This window comes from Glycine soja, chromosome 17 (assembly GCF_004193775.1).
Source record: "Glycine soja cultivar W05 chromosome 17, ASM419377v2, whole genome shotgun sequence".
Taxonomy (NCBI): domain Eukaryota; kingdom Viridiplantae; phylum Streptophyta; class Magnoliopsida; order Fabales; family Fabaceae; genus Glycine; species Glycine soja.
Genome location: NC_041018.1, coordinates 31,851,588 through 31,879,560, shown reverse-complemented (window position 1 = coordinate 31,879,560; position 27,973 = coordinate 31,851,588). Strand labels below are relative to the sequence as shown.

The window sequence follows — 27,973 nt, the reverse complement described above, 5'->3', positions numbered from 1 at the left end:
AAAAACATAGTTAAAATAATAAAAAAAGTTATTGAAATGTTACCTTAATTTGTTCAGGAAAAAAATGGATTGATTGTAGATAAAAATAAGACAACTTAAAATAATTTATCAAAAGTGTAAATTAAAAAAATGAATAATTTGGGATTATGGTTATTTTTTACACGTAAGATTCACGACTGTTAGGTTTTTGTTTTATCACAATTAGGAGTGGGAATAAGTCAGGTCAGTCTATAGGGGCCTATGACCTGACCTACATAAAGTCTGGCCTGAACTAGCCTATTTAATTAAAAGGTTAGACTCAGACTTTTTTAAAAGCCTATTAAATTAAATAGACCAGGCTTAGGCTTATTAAAAAGCCTTATAAGCCTGATAGGCCGACATATATATATATATATATATATATATATATATATATATATATATATATATATATATATATATATATATATATATATATATATATATATATATATATATATATATATATACTTATATTATTTTTTGGATACAATTAATTTTTTTTGAAACTATTAGATTTTGATTACACATTACTGTTCCATAACTTCTATTCCTATAATTAAGGACTTTAATTACAACAATTTATGTGTGAGTCATGTGCCCTTTTATATTCCTCATTATTTTGATTGATTTTTCTTTTTCTTTAACTTTCCTATTACGTTCCTATTCCATAAAATATTAAATATTTATTGTGAAGAAGACTTTTAAAAAGGCTATCAGGCCACACCAGGCTTTTAAAAATGCCAGACCGAGCCAAAATAAAAGTCTTTGATAGACTATAGGTCAGACTCAGGCCTCAAAGATTCATCGTAGGCTAGGTTCAGGCCTTTCAAAGTCTGGCCTGGTCTGGCCTATTCCCACCCCTAATCACAACACTCATAATCTTCAGCAATGAATCCACCGTAATTGCGTAAATGCAGATAATTTAAATTCGTTGCCATGTGTCCTGGTGTATAAAAATAATTTGTATATGTTGTTACTTACCTCACTTCACAAGTGTAATTATTATGTCACTTTATTTAAATATATAATAAATGTGATGTTATGTATTCTCTCATTTTATTAATATGTATTATAACTAATATATTGTAGTAAGTGTAAATTAAATAATTAATATGTTATCCTGTGGTTTGATAAATTTAATTATTATATCACTTCATCCATGTACATAATAAATATGATGTCATATAATTTGATAAGTTTAACAATTATGTCACTTTATTAATATGTATACATATTGTCATATGAGTTTAAGTGTATAAAATCATTTACATATTATCAGATTACTTGATGAGTATAATTATTGTGTCACTTCATTTAAATGTAAAATAATTGATTTGAAATTATATGTCTAAGTGTAAATTAACAATTTACTTATTTTTATGTGACTCGACAAATGTAAATACATTGTGTAACTTCATTAATGTGATAATAATTGGCATGTTGTCATGTGTCCTAGTGTATAAAAATAATTTACATTATGTCATGTGTATGTACAAAAACTATTTGACTTATTTAAAGTTTTAATTCTCAATTTTGTTGCACTTTAATTTCGTTTTTTCTTTTTAACCCCTTTTAGTTATAAACCTTTATTTTCTTTCTTCTGTTTGAGCCTCACCCCTCAACTTTCTTTTTCTCATCTAGCTCTTTCTCTCAATTTTTACGACCAACAAAGATATTTTTGTTGGGCTGAAACTGAAGTTTGTAATGAAATCTAGTGTGTATATGTTATGAATGGAAAACAGAACACTGAACAATACGCAACAACAGAATAGTATGCAGAATCGAATGAAGATGATGCAACAATGATAGAGCATGAGGCAGAACCAAATGAGGAAGAGGACAAAAGGCCAAAAAGGGAAATCAGCAGGCCGCGATACCTTGAAGATTATGTAGCTAAGTAAGGCTGAGCTGACAGTGACCTTCTAGAAATAGAATCACAAATCATTCCATGTCGTTATAGGTTGTCTTCCCTAGTAGCGCATTCAAATTCCTCCAAGGCATACACTACCAAAATCTGTTAGATTTTTCATCTAGAATTTGTAGTAGAACATCTATATATATGAGAAAGATGTAACTCTAATGGATAGCAATAAAACAATTTCCTTTTCCTCTCACCTTGTTCTGGAGGTCCTAGACCTCGAATTCTAGGCTTGCTCTGTAGTTCACAACAACTTGGTGCTTTCATTGACTTTCATGGTGGAATCAACTCGCTCTAAATCCAACATGGAACGCTTGGAGGAGGCTATGGCCAAACTAGCCTCAAACCACCTTCACATCACCGAAAAGCTTGACGACCTGATTCATCGCGTGGCCGTGCTTGAAACCACCTTCCATCACTCGACCTCTCCTTCTTCATCTTCCACCATACCTACACCAAACACCCATATAGTTAACCCACCCAGAATGAAACTTGATGTTCCAAGATTTGATGGCTCAAACCCCTCGGGCTGGGTATTCAAAATTACACAGTTCTTTGAATATCATGCCACACGTGAGTCAGAACGGCTTACCATAGCCTCCTTCTATATGGAGGGGCCATCCTTAGCGTGGTTTCAATGGATGATGAGAAATCATCAACTCACTACCTGACCTAGTTTTTTACAAACCATTGAAGCCCATTTTGCACACTCACCGTATGAGGATCCCACTGGACTCCTCTTCAAGCTCACACAGAAAGGTTCAATACCTGACCCACTTTGAAGTGCTAGCCAACAGGATTGTCAGGCTGCCGCCACCCTTCCTTTTGAACTGCTTCATCTCCGACCTCGACCTAGATATCCTCTGTGAGGTGCAGGCTCTTCAGCCTTTGACCCTGGTGCATGCGGCCGGTTTAGTTCGACTCCAGGAGGAGAAAATCCATGAAAATCGCAAGGGCCTTCGTGGACGAATGCCTTTGGGGCCTAATTTTTCCTCACCCTTACCGACCATCATACCTTCACCCACCCCTAACATTCCCCTGTTACCCTCCCCAGCAAAGCCCCCACCCCTCCCTTTAAAACGACTCACTCCTGAAGAACTTGCAAGTCGCAGAGAGCGCAGACTATGCTTTAACTGTGACGAGAAGTTCACGAGGGGTCACTGTTGTGCCTCGCGATTTTTTCTTCTCGTCGCAGATGAGGAACAAGGGGATGAAGCTTGGAGCCCTAAAATAGCCAGCCCTTACCCACACTCAGATGACCCGACCTGCACCGACCCACAAAATAACCCGCACCTTACCCAACCTCAAACCGAACTGCTTCAGGCCCAAATCAGTTTGCACGCCCTTTCGGGCCAAACCGCCCCCGAGACCTTCGGATAGTGGGTCAGATTTCTCACTAGCACGTCGTGATCTTGGTTGACAGAGGTAATATGCACAACTACGTGTAAGAACGCTTGGTGAAGTCCCTGGGTCTGAGGGCCCAACCTACTCCAAATTTGCGCGTGCTTGTCGGCAATGGTAATGAAGTTGAAAGTTGCAACTTATGCCGGGACGTGGCAATGCATGTACAGGGACGCGCATTCACGGTGGACCTCCATGTGCTTCCCCTGTGCGGGGCTGATGTTGTTCTAGGGGTCCAGTGGCTCAAATCCCTTGGACCGGTGTTAACTGATTACAATGAGTTGACCATGAAGTTTGTCTATGATGGTAGCTTAATTGAATTGAAGGGCAACTCCAACATGGCCTTGATGGCAATCACTCCTCCTCAGCTCCGACGACTGACTCAAACCAGGAGTGCTAGTGAATACTTCCATATCAGAGTATGTCCCCAAACTCCACCTGCCTAAATTACCCACCCATATATCCTTACTTTGACCACCCAATTCTCTTCCCTCTTTCAGACACCAACAACCCTTCCTCCTTCCAAAACCACCAATCACTCTATCCACCTTTCACCAAATTCCACCCCGGTCAACGTTCATCCATACAGGTACCCCTATTTCCAGAAACAAGAAATTGAATCCCAAGTCGCACACATGATCCAAAACGGAATTATCAAGCCAAGCACTAGTCCCTTTTCACCACCGGTATTATTAGTCAAAAAGAGAGATGGTTTTTGGCGATTTTGCGTGGACTACAGAGCTCTAAATGTGATCACCATTAAAGACTGCTTTTCGATTCCAACGATTGATGAAGTGCTAGACGAATTGGGTGACACACGTTGGTTTTCCAAGTTGGACTTGCTATAGGGTTATCATTAGATTCTGATGGCGGCGGCGGATGTGTGCAAAACGACGTTTAGAACTCATCATGGCCACTATGAGTTCCTGGTGATGCCTTTCAGCCTCTATAACACCCCATCATCCTTCCAGGCTACTATGAACATGACCTTTGGCCCTTATTTGCGTAAATTCATCATCGTCTTCTTTGATGATATTTTAATTTACACCAAATCATTCTCGAAACACCTCGACCACTTGAAGATAGCTCTTCAGACCCTCCGAGATCACAACTTCTTCCTCAAACTATCCAAATGTTCACTCGCAACCCAACAGGTCGAATATTTGGGTCATATCGTCTCGAAGCGAGGGGTGGAACCTGTACCTGCCAAAGTGGAAGTTGTTCATCAATGGCCGACACCACGGTTTGTCAGAGCCTTACGTGGCTTCTTGGGCCTCTTCGATTTTTACCCTTTTGTTCGAAATTGCTTCGTGAGTCCACGTATGTGCGAGAACTGGCGGTGATCACGGCGGCAGTCAAAAAGTGGCACCAATACCTATTGGGCCACCTTTTCACGATCTTAACAGATCTTTGGAATCTTAAGGAACTCATGGCGCAAGCAATTCAAACCCCTAAGCAACATACATATCTCGCACGATTATTGGGTTATGATGATACTATTCAATATCGTGTTGGCAAGTCGAATTTGGCGGCAGATGCCCTGTCACGTCGACCGCAGATTTCTTCGGGAGAATTTTTTGTGCTAACAATCTCCAATTGTATTTTTTTGTAGGAATTGAAGGCAGAGCTTTTAACTAATTAGGAATTTTTGGGGTACCGATAGAAGATCATGGACGAATCCCACAATCATTCTGATTGTCTTCTCCGGCAGGATTTAATCTTGCAGAAGGGATGCATCTGGCTACCATAGGGAGCTCAGTCAATACCAACCATCCTCGTCGAATTTCATTCCACACCCACCAAAGGACGCATGGGGGTTATGAAGACGCTAGCATGGGTTCGCGAAAACTTCGTCTGGGCAAGCATGAAACAGGATGCCCGTCAATATGTTGCCAATTGCATCACATGCCAACAAACAAAATATGATCATCGGTGCCAACCAAGATTACTTTGTCCCTTACCCATTCCGGCATGACCATGGGAAGAAACTTACCAAAGCACAACAACGAATGAAACAGTTCACAGATCAACGGCGTCGAGATGTAAGTTTTAAAGAAGGAGACTGGGTACTAGTCAAATTGTGGCTGCGCCGGTAGACGATCACCGCCGAAAGTAAGTTCTCCAAGCTAGCAAAATGATTCTATGGACCCTTTCGAGTTACTAAGAGGATAGGGGCAATTGCATATCAGTTGGACTTGTTGGCAACCTCAAAGATCCATCCAGTGTTCGACTGCTCCTTATTAAAGTCGTATCAGTCAGCCACAACAGACATCCCCTGGAATTGTCGGCTCTATCTGAAGACAATCAGCCCTTCATCACACCACTCACAATTCTAGACACAAAGTGGGAAAGGACGGCTTCAGGGAAGCAACTATTAGTATTGGTTCAATGGTCAGGGCTATTCCCGAAAGACACTTCATAGGAGAAGTGGGAAAATCTTAAGGAAGATTACAACCTTGAGGACAAGGTTGTTTTGGAAGCCCGAAGGGATGTTATGAATGGAAAGAAAAACATAGAACAATAAGCATAATCGAATGAAGATGATGCAACAATGACAAAGCATGAGGCAGAACCAAATGAGGAAGAGGCCAAAAGGCCAAAAATGGAAATCAGCAGGCCACGATACCTTGAAGATTATGTAGCTAAGGCTGAGCTGGCATTGACCTTCTAGAAATAGAATCACAAATCATTTCGTGCTGTTATAGGTTGTCCCCCCTGGTAGTGCATTTGAATTCCTCCAAGGCATACACTACCAAAATCTGTTAGATTTTTCATCTAGAATTTGTAGCAGAACATCTATATATATGAGAAAGATGTAACTCTAGAGGATAACAATAAAACAATTTTCTTTTTCTTTAACCTTGTTCTGGAGGTCCTAGACCTCAAATTCTAGGCTTATTAGTTCACAACAGTATCATTTCAAAAACCATTAAAACTGAAAACCAAAGTTAGAAATAGAGGAGACACATATGGACCAAGTAGATTTACTGCAGTTGCCATTTTCACACATTTACGTAGGTACCATATTCGTAACCTTAGATGAAGATTGAAGGCCTCAAATATCAAATGCATGTTTTAAATATAATTAATTAATCAAAATAAACTATTAGTCGTTTGATTTTTATCATACAGTTCCAAATTACCACCCATGTAAATGTGTGGGAAAAGCAATTACAAGAAATTTGAATTCAACAAATAAATCACCTAGACATACTAATGTTTTAATTACTTTATTATGAATAATGATGTTAGTTGAAGTAATTTATTAAACATTTCAATGTTATCTAAATTTTTAATGTAATTTATACATTGCTCATTTTACACAAAAATAAAATTAATAACCCTTTTAGTGATGTAAGTCATGTAACTCTTAACAATAGATAAATATATATAATTGTATATATAAATTAATAAATTAATAAGACACAATAGACATAAAGTAAAAATAAACGTACATTCTTTTTTTTAAAAAAAAATACATGTACACACTATTTTAATTATAGAAAAAATGTATCACAAAATTAATTTTAAATACGATATTGTATATTTATTAATATATTTTTATTACATTAGCGTATCTTTGAATTTTATGTCTCAAAAAATATTTTATAAAATAAAAAGATGTTATAAAATAAAAAATAGTTATTAAAATAATAATAAATACTTTAACTAATATATTATTAAGTAAAATTGGCTGCTTAAAAATAATCCCATCTCAGTAAAATGTTTTTGACTTTTATTATTTAAATAAATTACTCTAAATGTCTAAAATGCATTTAAAATGTCAAAAGCACATTTGGTGTGGATCATACATGTAAAAACATTCCAATTTAGTAAAAAAAAAATTCACTTGATCTTAAAATTTGTTGATATGATATTACACATTAACTACTACTATCCTATCCTATATAGTATATACATAAAAATAAAAATAAAAACTTTAAATTTGAAATTCCTAACTGTTTAACTCTTTAACTGAAAGCAAAGTGTAATATGATGAGTGGGGTCCGACAGCATGATGATCTTCTTCATTGCAACACTATCAATTTCTTATTTTTTGACTAAATAAAGCTTGGTTGCTGTAAATGTCGTTAAAGTTGAAGACTTGGAGCAATAAATAAGGCTTTGATTAAAAAAGCAAAAAGAACAAGCTTTTTGTAGTTCTCAAACTCTTGAGACCTACGCAAAACAGTCCAAATATCAAAACAAAACATAAATTATAAATTATAAATGGTAATAAAATAGAACACAATTTGGCTTTTTTAGTGAAAAGGGATATTTTTTTTGTTTTTTTTTTAAATGAGATTGTTTTTGAATTATTTAAGTCGTAATAGGGGTTACGACATCTGAGTGAGAAGTCGTAACATCTAATCCAACTTTAATTTTTTTAACTAAAGTCATAAAATTATATATGACTTCAATGTAAATTATTTTTTATTTTATAACTTTAAAGGCGTAACATTTTAAAAAAATTAAAGTCGTAAAATTATTTATAATTTCAATGTAATTTCTTTTATTTTACGAAAGTTTTTTTTATATTATGACTTCAAAGTCGTAATCCTTACTTTTTAATTTAGAAGTGCATGGAGTTGAAGTCGTGAACTTGGCTACGACTTCACTGTGCCTTTTTATTTTATTTTATGATATTATATATTATTTTATAATATTAAGAATTTTTTAGACATTTTTTATTTTGTTTTGTTTTGTTTTCAATTTTTTTTAAATTGCTAAAAATATTTATTTAATTAATTATTAAATAAATAATTTTAATTTTACTTATTATCAATTTTATTTAATATGTTGTATATTTTTTATGTTTTTATTTAATATGTTATATATTTTTGAAATGTTTTATTATTTAAAATATATTATATCTTTTTCATATTATTTTATTTAAATAATCCTCAACGTATTGTGATCCTAAAAGCAAAATTGTAAAATAACTTTAAAAAGAAATGGGCTGTCTGCTCGGCCATGATTCTATCCTTTCAAAATACTTCGGAGGAACAACACCATCAAAACCTTCCGTCAAGATCACCTTGTTGTCAGAAATGTAAAGCTTTATACTTTCTGAAATAGGATGAAAAAATATATAGAGAAGTAGCGATCAGTAAACTTATTTGTTGTAGATTTTACTCACTATCAACAAACAACAAAAAATCCAACATTTCAAGATGAACTTGTAGACATTCAGTTCAGAACATGTTTGGAATATTGTCATATCATACCTTCTAATGCTTTTCTAACGTCCAGAAAGATCAGAACATTGACATCCTGCCTCATACCTGGAAAAATGGATGTAAATAATAAGTAACAGGCACACAAGAGTCCAACCTAAGTACTAGAACTTACTACAACTCATGAAATAACAGAAAACTACTAAAGATCACTCTACACATTAGTACTCGAAAAGCCGAGACCATTTTCTTCAAAGAATTGAGTAAAATGGTCTATGCAACAACTATAATATTCTAAACAAATTTCACAGGACACATTAACTCCCATGTCAGCCAAAAAAAAGGAGATTTCCAATTCCAAGGTCTCCACCCTCCAACAGGTTGGTTGCATAGGGATAAAGAGATGCGAATAGATTCAAGCTGTGATCATTAATAGTAACTGTGAAAGATATTGTATTGCTAAATTGAAACAATTATCTATAATAGGATGAGAAATGATTAGTCACTAATAAAAAGCACTAAAGTATACAGGTTTTTGCTTCCAAGTTACTAACTTAACCATATTTGAGACTTCGGAGGATGAACAAATTATTATTTGAATCTCTTTAATGAAATAAGTTTAAAATTTTTAATATTCCGGCTTTGGGGGAAAAACATACAAGTGAAAGGGTAGGAGGCAAAACAAGAAATTTCTCATTTGGATTCCACCTTTGGTACAAAGCTACATTATCAATTATAATAGACATCTTGATTGTCATTCCTTATGTATTTTAAAGTTGAGAACCATACTAACATCTTTAATATTAAAAAAAACTTCGTACCCCATTGCCCAGAGGCTCTTCGCTATGCGAAGGTATGGGGGAGGGATGTTGTACGCAGCCTTACCCTTGCATATGCAAAGAGGCTGTTTCCGGATTCGAACCCATGACCAACAAGTCACCAAGGCACAACTTTACCGCTGCACCAGGGCTCGCCCTCCTTAATATTCTTAATATTCCTGAAGGAAAATTAACTTGCCTAACCAAAATAAAATAAAATATCTATATTTAAATTTCAATAAGTAAATAGGATTCATTTTAAATAGAATATCACATTACCACTAATTACTTCTCCATCTGTTGGTAAACCACAAGAGAAATGAACATGCAATCTCTTCATGCGCTTCAGACCAGATCCTAGAATTGATTCTAGGTTCTTTCTGTAGGTTCCATGCAAACAAACTGTATAGTGGCAAAATCAAGCATATGAAACAAATAAAATAACAAAACAGAAGAAAAAAAATCCAAATTTATAGAATGACTTGAAAAAACAGATATACAACTCTTCAGTAATTAGAATTGTGTTCATAAAAGTTAGAATATGCACTTCAGTAACCATAAATAGCAACATATCAGCCATTCAAAAGATAATTTTTAAATTATAATTATGTACATAACATAATAACATAACATTCAGAAGTGAATGTATTGCAATGTACACTGTTCACCAAGACTCAAGTATATCATAAAAAAAATCCATCTCAAATAATATGCACCTGGAAATTCTTTGGCGGAAAGGATTGGTTTCAACAAACTTTCAGTTTCAACGACCTGCAGACGAAAGGTCAATAATTGTACTGAAAGGGAATATACAACCAATGGTTAAAAAAAATTAGCTCATTGACAGTAGAAACCATTAACTATTATCAACATTTCTCTGTTTTCAAGACAGAATATTAAGCTATAACAATCCCAATTTCTAACTAGTGTTCATTCTATTTCAATTCCTTAATGTTTTGCCTCCCTCAACCTTCAGGCAGTGTAGAACAGGATAGAACATAATACGTGAGTTATGTTCTATGTTTGGTGTCTTTTAAAATGAGAACAGAGCATAGTAAGGTTAAAAATAGTATTACTTTGGTTCCACCTTCAAACCAAATAGAATAGACTGTTCCACTCCATTGTGTTCATATGCCTAAGGCTTTGTTTCAATAAACATCTCCATAAGCACTTATAGCCATAGGAGAAGAAAATAAAAATATAAAGTGAATTAAGCTTCTTTCATAAGCTAAAATAAACTTATGTACTTGAATTTTACATAAGCTGATGTTTGCTCATGGAAGCTCAATGCATCTTACCTTCTTATTTTCTTCCACGATAAATGCTTAAGGAGACATTTATCCAAATAGGACGTAAAACTACCGAACAATCTAAAGGCATAAAAGGAAAGGAACAATAGATCATGTTAGTTACATGACAAATATGTTTTATTTTCATTACTAACAATATCATATCTAAAGTGCTTTTGGACTTTATTTAACCATGAAAGCAATAGATATACTATGAAGTCATATTAGCAGTTCTTATACAGAAAACAAAACACTCAGGCAGTCAATAAAAGAAAGAGAGAATAAAGCAAGACATTAATCAATAGTAGAATTTTTCATTAATGACATTTGAACATGACAATAACTAAATCAATTAAACAGAGAATTCGGTGCATTAGGATTTGAATGCATTACAGAGAAAGGACCTAATTACTTTAAGTTCTATTATTTTTTCAACACTTCAAATTTCAAGAGCAAATTGGATATGTCAACACTTGATAAAACAATTATTTTACCTTTACTGTGTGGCCTTGGTTTGCACGTATTAGTAGCTCCCCATTCTCTTCTAAGAGGCTAAACCGCTGCTTATTATCTTTTCGAACAGCCTAGGAATAACCAAGAGATATTGTAGAATAAAATGTTTTTCTTTCAGTTAATTCATATGATAATGAGATAGACTTTTCAACAAATACATTTAAGTATAATTTAGATATAGAAGAGGTTAAGTAAGCATATACATAAATAGTCATTCAAAATCAACATAACCTACAGACATTACGTAGAATTAAGTTAAAATTAGAGTAGGTTAAAACCAGTCATACAACCAACAAATAAATTCTTTGGCTGATAAAAAAACATGAAAATGTGTCTAGTCAATTTAATAAATTATTAACTTATAACAGAATTAGTTGTTGAAAGCAGAAAGAACGGATCAGGTAAATTCTTAGGCTGTTAACCATATCCTGACAGCTTTTACAAGAGAAAGACAAGTATCAATCTTCTAAATTTCTAAGGAAGTGAGGAAGGAAACTAGTAAATCAATACAAGTATAAAATGCATAATAGTTTTCAAGGTTCAAAGTGTCAATATACATAATGCAATGAATTGATCTTTAATGCTTCATAACAATAAAAACCAAATTGATGAGTCTAGCTAATATCAACTATATGACAGTTTTATATTTTCACCCAAATTCTTCTCAGATAATTTGACGCAAGAATCTAATGCAACAGAAATGGTATTGATACAGTAGCATAAAAAATGGAATGAACATGTGTTGAGAAGAAAACATATATGAAAACAACTAACCTCCCTAATATGATCAATAGTGTGCGATCTCAGTGGAATATTAGCAAATGTCTTCAGATTCAGCTTTAGCAAATCATTAACTTTTACATAACCATCACTCCGCATATTCAAATTCAATTCAGATGCCATATGCCGTAAAATTCGTGTCCTTCAGATATTAAACAGATAAATTGAGTGAATTTTCTTCATACAAGAATCAATGACAAAACAACTTATTTAAGACATATCACAAAGTTCATTCTGTCTGTTATTCAAATCTGAAGGCAAAGACAATATTGCTTACAAGGTTTCCTTTGCCAAACTTCTTTCCACACATACAAAGAATAAAAATACCCACTTTGTGATTTGCAATACAAAAAGAAAAAAAAAAAGAAACTCACATTTGGTAGCTCCGAAGAAAGGAAATAAAAGAGAAAATGTTTGTGAAAAAATAAAAAATGATTAGAGGGTCAGCTAATACTTACAGGAGCCTACTAAGAGAATCAATTTTGTCCTTTCCTGAGCCACTCCCACCTCCACACCCTGTTGTTCTCTCTCTATCGTTTCTCATATCAAAAGTCTTTCCTCTGCCAGTGCTGCCCATAAAATATCAAAAAGCATAAACTTTCTACTTGATTCTGTAATCGTAGCTACTGAGTGAAGTGACAAATGTATAAAATGTAAAGCAATCAATGACACACAGAAACTTATTCATAATATTAAATCACAAGCATGAAGTAGGAATTCCTGCAAATCCAATCCATTTCCCTTGTTTTCAGCTATAGTTGCCACCTGTCCTTGTAACCAACTTGACAGAGTCAGCACACAACTCAACAATCATCACATTACCTCACCTCTCCCATTAAAATAGACCTCGTCCTCGAGGTCGAAATTAGGATAGTGCCGCCAGAGGCAGGAGCACAATCCCAAAGTGACTTGTATCATGCCAAGCCCGTCCCCATGGAATAAGAGTTGCAAACTTACAGTATACCCACTCCATAAGTCGTATCAATGCACGCCCACAATTCTCTTTACTCAAATCACTTACATAAAAGTGATGTAATCACAACATTGCAACAGCACGTCTTAAGCTTCAATCATCAAGACTCAAGAGTTTTGTACATAACTACATCTCACTAGAATACAACATGTGTGCATCATTTTCCAATAGAATCTATGGATCACCAACACCAACCATGCAAAGCCAACACAACCCCTCTATTCCACCTCCTTGAGTAGTGAAAACATCAAAATGCTCAATCACATTCGGCCCTCGATTAATTACAGCCCCCAAATTCGATCCCTCCCAAAAAAAATATTAATTTTTTATAAATTAAAATAATGGCTGAACCACATTTTTCTCAGACAATCTAATAATTTGCTGGCAAGGGACTCGAAAGTTTAGCAATCCACAGGGATTAAAGACATAAAGGGACAAAAAAAAAATGAAGAGATCTCAGGAAAACAACGTTGGAAAGAAGAGAAACTTCAAACTAGGAAGGTGCAAAAAGCAAATGAAGAAGTTTTGGTACTGACCAGTTTTTTGGAGTCTTTTGCATTCTAGAGTTGCCCTTCCACGCATCACCAGTGTGGAAGCCGATGACTTGTCTCTCTTCAGCCATTGCACAAAATCTATGTCTAGAAAGAGAGAGATTGGAATTGAAAATGATATACAATAGAGACTCCAAGTCCAAGGTCGAGGCTTCTTATATTGTATTCCTTACAATGTTTTCCTCGTATTGTATTTTCAATTTTAAATTTTATTTCATGACTGATGCATGTGGACTCTCCCGGTGTCCAGATACATTTAATTAATTCTGCAATATCGATTTTTGTAAGAAAAAACTCTTTGTATACTTGTACCATGCAACTGTAAAATATATTTATCTGGAAATGCATAAGCAAGATATATGAGAATAGCATGACTGCAAGTGCAAAGAAGAAAATAACACACAAATTAATAAGAATGAAGAATGAAGATAAATCAATAGCAGAATTGCATGAAAAATGAAGTTGAAGTACCTCTCAAATAGTTTGAACCTTCCATCAACAACAGCAGGGACTTTCATTAAAGGGTTAATCACTGAAGGAAAATCCAATAAAAGTTAAAGGGTAAGAGAGACAAAGCGTTTTCCGTGAAAGTAAAAAAAAAAAAAAAAAAAAGAGAAGAGAAATAACGAATTAAGTACCTCGGAATTGGGGAGATAGCTGGTGATGTTGGGATAAATCGACTTTGACATCCTCAAAATCTATTCCATTCACTCTAACATGCGGCAGAGACCAAATTCAAATTCCAAAAATAAAATAAGAAAGGAAAAGCAAAGATAATAAGAGAAAATACTTGTAAAATATGAGAATCGCACGGGATGGTTGGGACATGCGGTCCGCATATACCTTCAGCTTCATCTTTGTTCGATGTCTACGCACCCACTCATCACCCTATTTTCTTTTTATTCAAATTATTATTATTATTATCTTTTGCGAACAAGCTGGGCCTTTTGGGCTCTTGGGTATCAAGCCTTGTGTTCGCTGGGTCAAAAATTAATATGCCTTACAATGTTTTCCTCATATTTTATTTTCAATTTTAAATTTTATTACATGACGGATGCATGTGTTACCGCCCTCTTAGATGTCCACCTTCATTTAAGATATTAAAATTGAGACAATAAGCTAAAAGAACTCCATGTAAATTAATAGTTACTTAGCTTATATATTTTCATAAAAATCACATGTCTTAATTAATATCCTGATATAAATTTTATACAGTTTAGATTTTTTTAAGGAAATATACATATATAGGTCAGAAAAATATTAATTGAATTTATTAGTAAAATAGTATAATATTTTTAACACTTTAGATTATTTTTTATGTTGTTGTACTTAACTTAAAAAAATAAAATAGTACCCTTATGCAGTAAAACTTCAATTTAAAAATTATATTAATAAAAGTCATATTTATCAACACTTTAAAATATTAAGGTTATATCAGACAAAACTAACTAAAAGTTGAAAAGTTTTAAACTAACTTATTACCTGGTTATCAAACTTGAGAGTTTACAGTGAGAGCTCCATAGACTCAACTCGTAGACTCGTAAGAATCTACTTCATATAAAAATAACAACAAAATATATATAAATAACATACTAATTAAAAATTTCAACAATATAATAAAGCAAAACGATAAATCATAAAGTTCAGAATATTTAAATAACTAAGTCTAGTAATAATACATCACTACTAGATAATAACAAGTGCACTGCACAACTCTTTGATCTCTCTTTATCTGTCTCTCTCTGCTGTTATCATTCTCTCTTCCCCTCTTTCTTTCTCTTTTCCACCAATATTCTATATTCATATGTCAACTAATTAGGCCAAAATGTATTATATGAATGATGATTGACTAATTCCTATGTTTTGTTATGGTAACATGCTTCTTGACTAATCAAGTCAGCTAAAAAAAGCAAACCATCATGACTTATTATTGAGTCCAATACAGGGACAAAATAATCCATCAATTGTATTTTTAGTATGTCATTAGATTCATAGGATTAGACTGAACCAATACAGGAACAAAATATATTCATCAATACAGGGACAAAATATATTCATCAATTGTATTTTCAGTATGTCATTAGATTGATAGGATTAGACAGATAACAATAATCCATTCACACTCATGACTTATTATTGAGTCCAATTCATTCAGATTTAGTCAGTTAAATAAAGGGCAGGCATTTGAGTAGCAAGATCCATTGTCCGATAATGTCTTTCTACCAGTCTACCTTCAGCTATATTATGCATAAATGCATAATAATGGCCAAATAAACAGAAAAGGTAAAATATTATATGGCGTGCAATTTTAAATAAGCATCATTTGTTTAGTGATATAAACACAAGCTGGTAAAAGAATATTTGCCTATGAGGCTATGACCATCTACAATTAGTTGTGCATGCTATATAGTTATAATTCCTAATATTTTAGTATTAATGTCATAATAGGACGAAGGTGATCACAAGTGGAAAACTTACTAATATATAGGCAATTTATAAGTATTACGATGCATGTTACTATACTATTAATTAACTATCCCATGATCCCATAGATGCCACTATTTGGGTTCTTTAAATTAGTGATAGGATTATCATTTTTATATATCATATTATACCTGTGGGTCAGCAGTTAGTTGTTGATTTATGGTGTTTGTTGATTTTTTCAGTTATTAGTTATTGATGTGGGTCAGCAGTTGTATCCTTTTCTAATACTTTAAAAGGAACATTTATTTTTTATCTATTTGTCTTTGTCCATGTTGATCATGAAAATATGAATCACATTTTCTGCAGAATAGTGTTACTTTCAGTTTTTCTCCAAGACACAGGATAACAACAGCCCCCCCCCCCCCCCCCCCCCGGAAAAAAAATTGAATAACACTGGCTATGAGACAACCATCTTGATCCCATATGCACAGTCAATGGTTGATAATGTTATTCCATTGAACTCCTGAATACTAATACATTCATGAATTGAGATGACTATTTGCTTCTTTGTATGCTAATGTTTAGTTGGCTCTGATTTTAGGTTCTAATTTTAAGTGAGAGACTCCATTCAGTTACCGCACAGTTTGATCAGCTCAGAGCAGGACGCTATTAACAAAGCAATACCACGAAGAAAATTTAACTGTGGAGCCAGGAAACATTCTGCAGAAACCTCTAAGTCAGGTGACATGGAGTTCAGAGAACCTGAGGAGTTATGCTCTGAGCCTCTAAGAGTCCAACAGCAACTCTTAGACGATGAAACACGTGCCCTTCAGGTGATAAAAATCGATTTCCTTATGAGTTTAAGTGGGAGTTATTCTATCATGTGTCATTTGTTTAATTGTAAGCTATTACATTGTTATAACTAACCATTTGCCATTGTTTCTTTTCGTGTAGGTGGAATTGACTAGTCTTCTCAATACAGGTCAAGAAACCGAAACTAACATGGTGGAGATGTCTGCACTAAATCACCTCATGTCTACACATGTTTTGCATCAAGCTCAGCAAATTGAGCATCTGTATGATCAAGTTAGATAACATATCATATTCTTCACCCTTGTTCTCCTTTTTTATTATTATTTTGTGAACATTTTAAGGTCGCCATCTATCATATCTCTGTTGCAATCTAAATATTATGCAAATCCCACTTGATAACCCAGTGATCCTAGAAATAAATAATCTGTATTTTAATCACCTAAAAATCCTAATATCCATACTCTATGTATTAGCAATTCATACTATCAAGGTATATATTTTCACAGGTTTCAACATTGTATTGTACAAAATGTTTAATCTGCACAAATAGTTGCATTTCCAATTTCCAAGAAATATAATAGTTCTTCTGCTGCCTTTTACAGGCTGTTGAAGCTACTAAGAATGTTGAGCTTGGTAACATAGAACTCTCACGAGCCATTCAGAGGAATAGCAGCAGCAGGACATTTCTTTTACTATTTCTATCTGTGCTTACTTTTTCAATCCTCTTTCTTGATTGGTATAGTTAAATGCTTTTGGCTTTCTGCTATCAAAGTGTATCTTATAGACACTCTTTGCCCCTTCTCTTTTTTCCCTGTTGCTGTCAATATTTGTTTTTACTTTTTACCCCTAGGAAGGCATCTTTTTCTAGATTCGATGTTTATTGGAGAAATAATTTTAGTAATCAATTTATGAAGGGCATTGTGCAAGAGACCTACCACTGTTTGGTAGGAGGGGAGGGAAATCAAAATATCTTATTTCGTTTGTAAGTTTGGAGGAGAAACAAAGGAAATTGAAGGGACTAAAATTTCTTCCCTCTTTTCCTTTAAATCAATCAGTTCCAAATAGTGGAAATTGGTTGGTGATCCAGATCCTGGTGTAGAAGGAAAGTGTTGCTTCTAGAGTTATTTACTTCAATGAAGTTACTTTTATTTTTCAAATTTCTACTATCTTAATATTTGTGTTGTTCACAATGTCCTACAGCTTCTTTCTGGATGAAACTGTATTCATCATAATTGTAAAGGTACATTGATTAATTACTTCGACAGTTGAGCATTGATATTATAGTCGTATATTACTTAGAGATAACTTGTTATAGAGTTATATAATTGTAGTTAGATTAATCCATATCATAAGATTGCTTAGGCAAGTAGAGGTGTCAACACAAAAAGTTCAGAAAACAACAATAAATACAGCAGAGACAGCCAACAACCAGCAATGTGAAAGGGACCACTCACACTTTCAACGACTTCACTTCCAATCTTTTCCATCTACTACAAACGGATACCTCAAGGATTTAAAATGACCTCGACTTGTTAAACTTCATTATAAGGAAGGGAAATAAAATATACAGGGTATGATGAAAAGAGCTTGAATTGAATAGAGAAAACATCTAAGTTTTGATACAAGTCTTTGTTAGCCAAAATAATATAGGATTAGAGGCAAATTCTTCACACACTATAGAGCGTTTATAAACACCTTTATAAGAGGATCCACAGTGAACAAATTATCCTAAGAGATGTTATAGGAGTTTGTCCTTATATTGAACCTTGTGATTCCAAAACTCAGAAGAGCAATCTGGGGATTGCTCTTGTTGGAGTTGGTTGTGAACAAAACAAGGTTGATGTTAGGGTGGACAATAAGCTTCGAAAGACTAGTGAAATAGTACTTGGGTTGAGTGGAGCCTACATAGACTGAGAATACAGGTGAAAAGCCTGTAGAGGCTTACACAAGAATGGTGACGGCCTATACAAGTAAGCACTCATACTAGTGGAAAGCTAGCAGAGGTTAGAAAACAATAGTGAAGGCCATGTAGAGGCTAGAAGAATATTGAGTAGTGAAACCTACAGAGGTTTAAAATACTGGTGGTGCCTGTAAAGGCTAAAGAAGAATCCTGGAAAGGTTGAGGATGTTTGAGGAGATACAGTACATTGTATTTGGTGTCTATGTTAATGAAAATCATACAGTTATAGGAACTAGATGCCTCCAAGATTTATGGGTGAACTAATATAAATTTGTGTGTGTTGTCTTGGTTTTCTTTATGATTCTCATGCATGTGTTTACTGCATCTTCATCATATCTTTTGATGTCTTTATATTTAAACTGAGTTAACATTTTTACATTTAAACAATATTTTTGAAAGAAGTTTTATTTTATTTTATTTCAGAAGCAACATCAGTGTGGTCATTTTTACATAATGTTATGCAAGTCAAAGGTCATTCACTTCCAGGAAACTACAGATAATTTGTCTGATTCCACTTTTAAGTAAGCCACTAATACAGTGTGGTATCTACACAAAATGAATACAAACAAAGAAATAGTAGGGCAACCTTACACACCTTTTTTTCACATGCGAACTAATATACATTGCATTTATATTCTCAACTCTGACTATACTAAATAAACCACATAATTCTCTGTGCATTCTAAATTACCCAAGTCAAAATCTATTAGGAAAGTCAAAATTTGTTGGAATCTTACAAAGGGAAAAAAAGGAAACAATTTTGTATGTGTTTAAGTGTCCAGATGGGGATGACATGAACTAATTTACTGAACAAACAATAAGCAAACAATGTGCATTCACTTCAACAACCAAATCCATTACAGCAAGAAAGAGTGAGAAACATAAAAGCATGTATACATACCAGCTTGCCACTTTCAGAGAACCATTTACTGAACAAACAATGTGCATTCACTTCAACAAGCTGGGCCTGTGGGTATCTGAATAGGGCAAAAGCAGGCAAGTTAATTATTGTTCTGTTTACTTGTCTTCATTGGGAAATATTGGTAGACTATTTAAAAAGTATTGACAATAGATTAATGCACCTCGAATTGAATCGAATTGATAATTTCTGAGCTAATGCTTTACATAAAGACGTCTTTCCAGTCCCAGGTGGTCCTTGTAACAAGATTATGCTGCAAATATTTAAAAGTCTCAAAAATATCAATATATGTTCATAGTTCAATGACTTCAATCATCTCACTTAAGTTTATAGTGAAACTTCCCATTATTGCTTCTCGAAGCAATTTTAATTAAACAACATTAAAACTGATAAAAAACAAGATAACAAACATGCTTTTGCTTAACTATGACAAATAAGTAGTATAAATATGGACAGTTAGATCATATTTCAATGTTCAAGATTAAATGATAAATGTACATATTTTTTTTAAGTGGCCATGTGTTTACTAAGTTTTACTCCGAACCATCTATGTATGTTTCTACAATCCAAATTTTTAATTCTCATTTCTCATAAGCAGGATTTCTTACTTAATATGCCTCTTATATATATATATATATATATATATATATATATAGTTGAAATTAAAGATATTAACATCATTCATGACCCTCCGTCTTAGATTCTTGTGTTTAAGAGACCAATGCTGTCTCAAGTCTGAACTTTTGGTTCCTCCTTCCCCCTTCTCATCTTTTATTTCTATTACAACAATCCTAACTAAATCCCTCTCTTAGTTGCACAGCTATTAGGGAGTTGCACAACTCCACTATTTCAAAGGCTATCATCCTCTACTTTTTTTTGTTCCTCTGTACATTTGCCCTCCTATTAGGTCTTAGTGTTTCATGTTATGCATTTCTTTTCTTCCTTTTTTTAGAAATGAGGGAATTGTTTCAAAAGACCACAGCTCCAAATGGGAACCTAGTGTTTATGTATTTGTGCAAATGTTGTGCCTTAAAAGGACAAATTTACTGTCTTAAGATCTAATAAAAGATTGTTTTCTGTACTGTAGGGTTTAAATTTGAAGCTGCAAAGCATCATGGTGATATCATTTATTACTCTTGGGTGTTAGAATGCTATGAACAAAAGAAGCTTGTCTGCTGACAGCCTAAGTGACTTATATGACTGAATATAAACTTATTTGAATCCTATAGAAGGTTTTGTGATTGTATATTGATTTCAATATTTCCTTTTAAAGGTACTTCCTTTTTCTATCTGGACTGACAAAGAAGTTGCAGGAAGAAGTTGATGAGTTCTCAAATACTTACTACTTGGACCTTCATGTTGGAGACATGAAGCAGGAAATAGCATTTGCTACTAGCTAGTTTCTATCTTGTCAAATTTTGGACTCTATCTATCTTAAGTAAATATTCACATTGAAATGTGAAGGAAACAAAGCACCATGTTAATATGAAGCTTGGGGTATGGTTTTGAGTTATAGCCTAAATTGTTACTTGACAGGCAGTGTTTTACTAAGCATGAACCACAATCAGTTAATCAAACATCCATATTCAGTACTCCTTCTCATTGTCCAGACATAGAAAAACAAACTCACACAAAATTGACAGAAGACAGGTATTGCCAAACAGAAACACCCTTTCTAGCATAGGGATTTGATCTCTCCACCTTGGTGAAAGCCTTGTGACCCATAAGGTAATGCATGCTTTATTAGTATTTTACATGCATCATTTTTTTTCTTTTTAAAATCTGGATTACCCTTATCTGCTAATAGTTTAATGTGTTTGTGATTCTTTTAATACAATAATTGGTCTTATTTTTTCCTCGGTGTCCATTAGGGACGTAATCATGGGTGTTTCTTCATCATCAACACAAAAATTAGTCTTTATTTTTGTGTATATTTTATTGTTTATGTTCATTTTATTATTTTGTTTGATGGATTAATTTATTGATATATCTGTGTGGGATTTTCCTGGCTTTTACAGAAGGTGGGATTTTGACTAGCAGGGTGTTTGGCTGTTGAGTTTATGGAGGGCCAAGTTCATTGTTGAACAGTGTTTGTGTTGCCTTTATCTGCAACTTTTAATTGAACCAATCCTACCCTTTTTTTCCATATGAAAACATCGGTTTTTTGTGATTCCTCCGATCATTGTTGTTGATGGGTCTCGTGAAATCAATCTAGTTTTGAGACCTGTTTACTGCCAGAGGTGACGGAGTTTCAGTTTTGCAAGTGCATGATCTTAATAATAAGGTTTTTATAGAAAAGAAAAGTTGAGAATAACATGGGGGAAGATGGTAATTCTTGGATTAGGAGGACAAATTTTTCACACACAGTGTGCCATCGTTTGGACCCTGCTAGATTAGGCTCTATTCCTATCAGTGTTCAGTCAGAGCAGAAATCAAGGCCTTCCTCAAAGGCTCTATTTATATACGAATGACCAACAACAACAAAATCAAATCCATCAGGTGGACATATGCATGTAAGCATTCATTAAGCGGGTTTAATGACTTACCTGTACGACGACCTAAGACGCGCTTTCCACGGGCAAACGACGCGAGGTCAGTATGAGGGAGACAGTCTTCACGACGCGAGCTCCACTGCTTCACGGCGAGGTTTCAAGGAGAGAGGGGTTTGAGCTCCACTGCTTCACGGAGAGGTTTCAAGGAGAGAGTGCTTGACGACGCGAGGTAGAGTGTTAACTACAGGGGTTTCAGCTAGGGCACGTTGGAGTTGCGGGCTAGAGTGTTCATTTGATTATCGTTCGAAATGTTCGAGTAGCTACAAAGACGGTCATAGGGATGTCCGTCGTTGTGTTATTTGAGCTAATTAAAAAATTACCACCTGGTTACATTCGATTCTTTGTAATGATCTTAGAATGTACCACATAAATAACTACCACTAAATTACAAAAATGCCACCCTTGCTTTTCTAAAACCTTGACTGTCTTAGAAACACCATCATAAAAACGCGTTTTTGTCACAAGAATTAGATAACCATGCAAACAACACCTAAAGAATTATCTTAGTTATGTAACTTTACTCCAAATCTACATTCTTATATGACTTTAATTAGCTCTAGTTTACTTTAACTGAAACCTGGTAGTACTGTAGTAACGAGATTTTGGAACTTTAGTTAAGTTTAATTGTACCTACTGAAGTTACCGAATAGTGTCATTTTGGAGAAGTTGAGCTTAATTAAGATTAAGTGTAGAATTATTATTTTGAAGGATAGGATCAGGAAATGAGATATTATACTACAAGAGACTCAAGGCAGAATGATTTATGTCTATTGAAATGTAAAAATAATTGGAAGATGAGACATATTCATAATATTTGACTTAGTTTCACAATCAATGGTTGATTGGAAGACAGACATGTTGAATTAATATTATGGGAAAAATTCTAATATAATATTAGATCGCATGGCATGATTAGTCGGAATTTTGTAAGATACCATGATAATGTTTGAAACTTATTATAAGTTGGACTAATATGTAAATATTTATATATTTGTAAACTAAATTAGTGATTTCAAAAATGTAAGAAATAAATTATAGTCCAAGGTGAGCATCTGAAATGTATTTAACCAATCATTTGAATAATAAAAATAAGATGTTAATTTTTTGTCTAATTTAGATGAGTATCTTCTAACTTATTGGACGGATCAAAGTCTAATTCCGCTCACAATATGTAATTATCACTAATTTAAGAAAATTTTATATACGATAAGAATCAAACACAAATTTTCAATTAAATAAATCGTTTTTCTTCATCTGAACCCAATAAAACTATATCAACCCTTTGAGTTAAATAAGATGTTGATTTTACCTAACTATTAAGACAGTGTTTTTAATTATTTTACGTGACTGGTATGTCATGGCTAAATGGCTAATGGTATAATCAATAATGATTCTGCTAATTGCTTCGTTTCATTGTGACGCAATAAATAAAAACATTAAAATTCAAGAATAGCACAAATTAAAATGGCATAGCCGTGGTGAAAGTCTTACTAACGGTGTTTTTTTCTTTTTCTTTTTCAGAAATGAGTTGTTTCTTATCTTACCAGGGATGCCTTATCTTATACTTTCAACTTATGATTGGAAAGATACGCGACGACACTGAAGGCGGAATGAATTATTGAATGATGATGACGTCGTATGTAATGATAAGAGTTTAAACTTTTATGCCACCTAACTTGAAATTTCTATGATATTATTTGGGAACAATATGATAGTTTATTATTTATATTTTAAAGACTTATTTATTTCTCTCTCCCACTCATTCTCTCTTCTCTTTTTAAATATTTTTTAATTTTGTTTAAAAAATACATAGTAGTTTTTATTTTGGGTAAATGACTTATTTGGTGCTCAAACATATATTGTGTCAATTTTGTTTTAAAAGATTTAGTCTCGGTCTTATAATATATAAATGTTGGGACAATTTAATTTTATCATTAATCTATCTTTGTTTGAATTAATATAAGTATACATGTGACATGCTGTTTGTGTAGGTGACGATTGCAAGCATGCAAAGTTGTTTTATGTAACGACCTGCTTCGTCGTTACGATATCACTACTCTAAACTGCGAGAATTTTAATTTTTAAATGAAAATTTCATTAATTTGCTTATGAAAAATGAAAATATTTTTTTTTTCTCAATATACATTCATCAAACAATGCACCATTACTTAAGTGAATACGTATATATAGGTATAGTAACTCAGTACACATCATTCACATAATGAAAAATAAATTTGTTCATACATATAATTAAATTTTGATTTACATCCTCAATTCAACAAAAATAATTATGGAACCAGTTATGGAGGAGTTGATTAACAAAACACAACTCTCTCCCAAAATAGTCTCAATGCCATCACGTCGGCTCGACGACTATGTTAGTTGTTATTCATGAGTTAGTATTGTATTGAAGATTTGCAAGAAAATAGCAATGTGCCTCCAATTTATGGTTCTTTTGTGGAAATTGTATATATTTTCTTTCTTGTGTGATTTTATAGAGTAGAAACTCCATTTTTGTGACCTAATGTTGAATTTAACTCAGTTTGTAGGTCAAAGAAGAGAAGGTGCAAAAAACTACTAATGAACTCGCTTAGCGAGACAGATTGGCTAAGCGAGCATCATCCGCTTAGCGAGGCAGCCATCTCGCTTAGCAGATGGGAAACCCTAGAAGAGAATAAGTCAAAGATCTACGCGCTCAGTGAAAAGTCAGCCCCCTCAACGAGGACGTTGTCTCTTCTCGCACTCAGCGCACCCACTCTCGCTTAACGAAATTTCACTTATTCTCGCTTAGCGAGACACGCTCGCTGAGCGAGCCTTCATGTGCTAAGAAGTCCAAGAGCCTTTAAAACACTGAGATTGGCAGAAACCAAGGGTGAAGAACCACGACCAGAGTCTAGCTAAGCCTTGCTACGTGAAAAACAGAGAGGAATAGGGCTGAGAGGCTGGAGAAGACATTCTCCTTCATCTTCTTCCATTTTCTTTCACCAAAAACATTTTCTTTCTTTGTATTTTGAAGTTTTGCTTGTAATGGAAGGCTAGAACCTCTTTGTTGGGGAGTAACTACGGAAACTCTTGATGTAATGTTCTAACTATCTATGAATGCATATGAGTCTTCGAGGTTGTGCAAAGAAAAGGTGAAGGCATACCATGACAAGAAGCTGCTGAAGAAATACTTCCGACCGGGTCAACAAGTTCTGCTATTCAACTCAAGGTTAAAGTTGTTTCCAAGCAAGTTAAAATCTAAATGGTCTGGACCATTCACCATCAAGGAGGTAAAGCCTTATGGAGCAGTGGAATTATTTAATCCTCAGTCAGCAACTCCGAAAAGGGAACATTGAGAGATATACCATGGTGGAAACATTGAGAGATTGACCACCATTCTATAATTACAAGACCCTTAGAGGTAACACATGTCAAGCTAGTGATGTTAAAGAAGCACTTACTGGGAGGCAACCCAACTTTTTCTTACTTTTCTCAATCATTTTTCTATTGATTAATGCATGTAGTTAGGTTTTGACTTACTTGAGACTGTTAGAGTAAAGTGTTAAGCATGTTTTTTAATGAAAAAAGGGGTTGGCCAAGAGCTTCTCTAAAGCTAAGGATGAGGAAAGAACTTAGAAAAATTTTCAATCATCAAACTCGCTCAGCGCGCCATCCGCGCTAAGCGAGCCATATGTTATGCATTAAGCGAGTAACATTTCTCGCTAAGCATGCCAACCCCCATCTATTGGTTGTTGGGGTCTCATTAAGCGAGACATTTGCGCTAAGCCCAAAAACCTCTCGGGTTGTGCATTTATTGAAATTGGGCTAAGCGAGTCAGCTCGCTAAGAGCGACATGGTCTCTCGCTAATCGCGTCTATGCGCTAAGCGCAAAAGGCTCTCTGTCTAGGCTTTCATAGTAATTGGGCTGAGCGAACCATCTCGCTAAGCCCAAAACTCTCTCTAGAATGGCAATAGCGCTAAGCGAGACCATCTCACTAAGCGCGACCCCACTACTGCTTCCTTAGGCATTTAATCCGTTGAGCGAGCCATGGCCTGCTTAGCGGAATTTGCAGACCAATCAGAGCTGCAAAACTCACTAATCGCGCATCAGCGCACTAAGCCCGAAAACCTCTCGGGTTCTCAATTTTACGAAATTGGGCTAAGCGAGTCAGTCTTGCTAAGCACATGAATTTAAATTATGAAAATTTAAAGGTCACAGAGTGCTCGCCTAGCGAGTCACTCGTGCTAGCGAGCAGATCGAAACTGCAAAAGAAAAGCATGACTGCCTTAGGGCAGTTACATTTTCATACATCCTATAACTGCACCACTTCATCCTCTGCAATCATTTTCTCATTTATGCTCTACCGCTTGCTCTCTGTTTCTTGCCTTTTTCACTTCATCCTCTGCAATCCAAGTAAGTCTTCGTTCTTCTCTTGTTATTTTTAATTTTTGAACCCTAGGATAGATGACCTTAGAGGATTTCGTTTTGATTTTGTGTTACTGCTGCTGTTGATTATTGTTAGTTTGTTGTTTAGTTAGTATGTTGTTAGCACTGTAATGTAGGTTGCAATGTGGGTTTTTTGTAAGGCTAAACCTCAAGCTTCCTATGCTTGAATAGTGGCTAGGGAGTTGAGGCTGAGAAGCCCCAATTTCTGGAAATTTCAATGAACTCGCTAAGCGAGCCCTGCCTGCTAAGCGAGTTCATCCTTTTTGGTGAATTTCTGGGTTTTCTAATGAACACGTTAAGCAAGCCCTGTCCCGTTAAGCGAGTTCATCATATTTGTTTGAATTTCTGCAATTTCATATGAACTCGCTAAGCCACTACACTACGGCTTAGCAAGCCTTTAACTTTATGTATTTAATTTCTAGGTTTGCATGAACTCGCTAAGCTAGGCTTCCGCGCTTAGTGAGTATACTTAGTTAAGTCTGTTACTTAGAGGCGTTTTGCATTCCTGTCACGGCTAAGCAAGCCATGCTCGCTAAGCCCAGAAGTGCCTCTGGAATAAAATTGGGTTAAGCGAGCGTATCTAGCTAAGCCCAAGGTAATTCAATTTTTGTAGGCTTTGTGCATACTTTGTCTTAGAATAAGGCTTAGCAAGCCTATCTCACTAAGCCATTAATGTTGCAGTAGTCAGTCCCGCTAAGCGCCCACTGGCACTAAGCCTGGATAGTGTGTCATGCTAAGCGAGTCATGCTCGCTAAGTGCAATTAGCTCTCTGTCTAACAATAAGGCTTAGCGAGCCACTCTCGCTTAGTCACACTTATGTTTCAGCTAAGTGAAAGTGTCTCACTTAGCCAGTGTCAGTGTTTTTCGGTTGTCGCGCTAAGCGCACCCTGCGCGTTAAGCGCATGTCTGTTATTTCTGAAGGCACACTAAGCGAGCCCATCTCGCTAAGCGCCCAACCCTTTTACTGCTTGTTTTTCTGTTATTTGTTTTTCAATAAAACATGTCTAACTTGATTCCTTTGCTGTGTTTTGGTGCAGATGGCCTTAAGAAAGAGACACGCTTCCACCTCCAAACCTCAAGAACCCTACGACTCATCTCGGTTTGTGTCTGAGGTTGCCTGGGAGCGATACGAGCAGAATGTCCATGCCAGGAACATCCTCCCAGAGAAGAATGTGGAGTTGGCCTTCTCCCAGTATGATGAGTTCCTCTGGGAGCTCGAGAGGTGTAGGTGGCACAGAGCCTTGACCAGATAACCACATAGATTTAGCCCTGGTCAATGAATTCTACACAAACCTCTATGATCTAGAGGATCGCTCCCCCAGGCAATGCAAGGTGTGGGGGAAGCTGATCAAATTCAATGCTGCTACTCTTAACAAATTTTTGGAGACCCTAGTGGTCTTAGATCTTGGGGAGAGGTACTCGGCTTACTCCCGAT

General features: G+C 34.9%; 1 protein-coding gene and 1 pseudogene across 7 annotated transcripts; one reads left to right on the top strand and one right to left on the bottom strand.

The window, feature by feature from the left end:
* Positions 1 to 8,211: 8,211 nt before the first annotated feature.
* Positions 8,212 to 22,370, bottom strand: LOC114394145 (tRNA 2'-phosphotransferase 1-like). 7 transcript variants are annotated; one of them, XM_028355747.1, is made up of 14 exons: positions 22,104 to 22,368; positions 19,721 to 19,810; positions 19,540 to 19,615; positions 14,924 to 14,992; positions 14,080 to 14,153; positions 13,913 to 13,973; positions 13,427 to 13,528; positions 12,376 to 12,486; positions 11,912 to 12,059; positions 11,119 to 11,208; positions 10,052 to 10,106; positions 9,615 to 9,737; positions 8,569 to 8,625; positions 8,212 to 8,410 (listed from the first exon to the last, which is right to left on the bottom strand). In XM_028355747.1, the coding sequence occupies exons 3-14, from the start codon at positions 19,584 to 19,586 to the stop codon at positions 8,286 to 8,288; spliced, it is 1,062 nt and encodes a 353-aa protein (XP_028211548.1). In that variant the 5' UTR covers positions 19,587 to 19,615; positions 19,721 to 19,810; positions 22,104 to 22,368; the 3' UTR covers positions 8,212 to 8,285. The 7 variants fall into 7 exon arrangements, with proteins under 7 accessions (XP_028211548.1, XP_028211552.1, XP_028211550.1 ...); XM_028355751.1 differs by having other exon boundaries at positions 14,924 to 14,989; positions 22,104 to 22,364; XM_028355749.1 differs by lacking the exon at positions 13,427 to 13,528 and having other exon boundaries at positions 22,104 to 22,370.
* LOC114392409 lies at positions 16,360 to 17,494 on the top strand (annotated as a pseudogene).
* Positions 22,371 to 27,973: the final 5,603 nt, after the last annotated feature.

Coding starts and splice junctions, on each gene's coding strand:
- LOC114394145 (XM_028355747.1), bottom strand. CDS start 19,586: ATGCACATTGTTTGTTCAGTAAATGGTTCTCTGAAAGTGGCAAGCTG. Junction 14,154..14,923: donor CTCTCAAGTTTGATAACCAG/GTAATAAGTTAG, acceptor GCCGCATGTTAG/AGTGAATGGAATAGATTTTG. Junction 9,738..10,051: donor TTCCGCCAAAGAATTTCCAG/GTGCATATTATT, acceptor GCCACTATACAG/TTTGTTTGCATGGAACCTAC.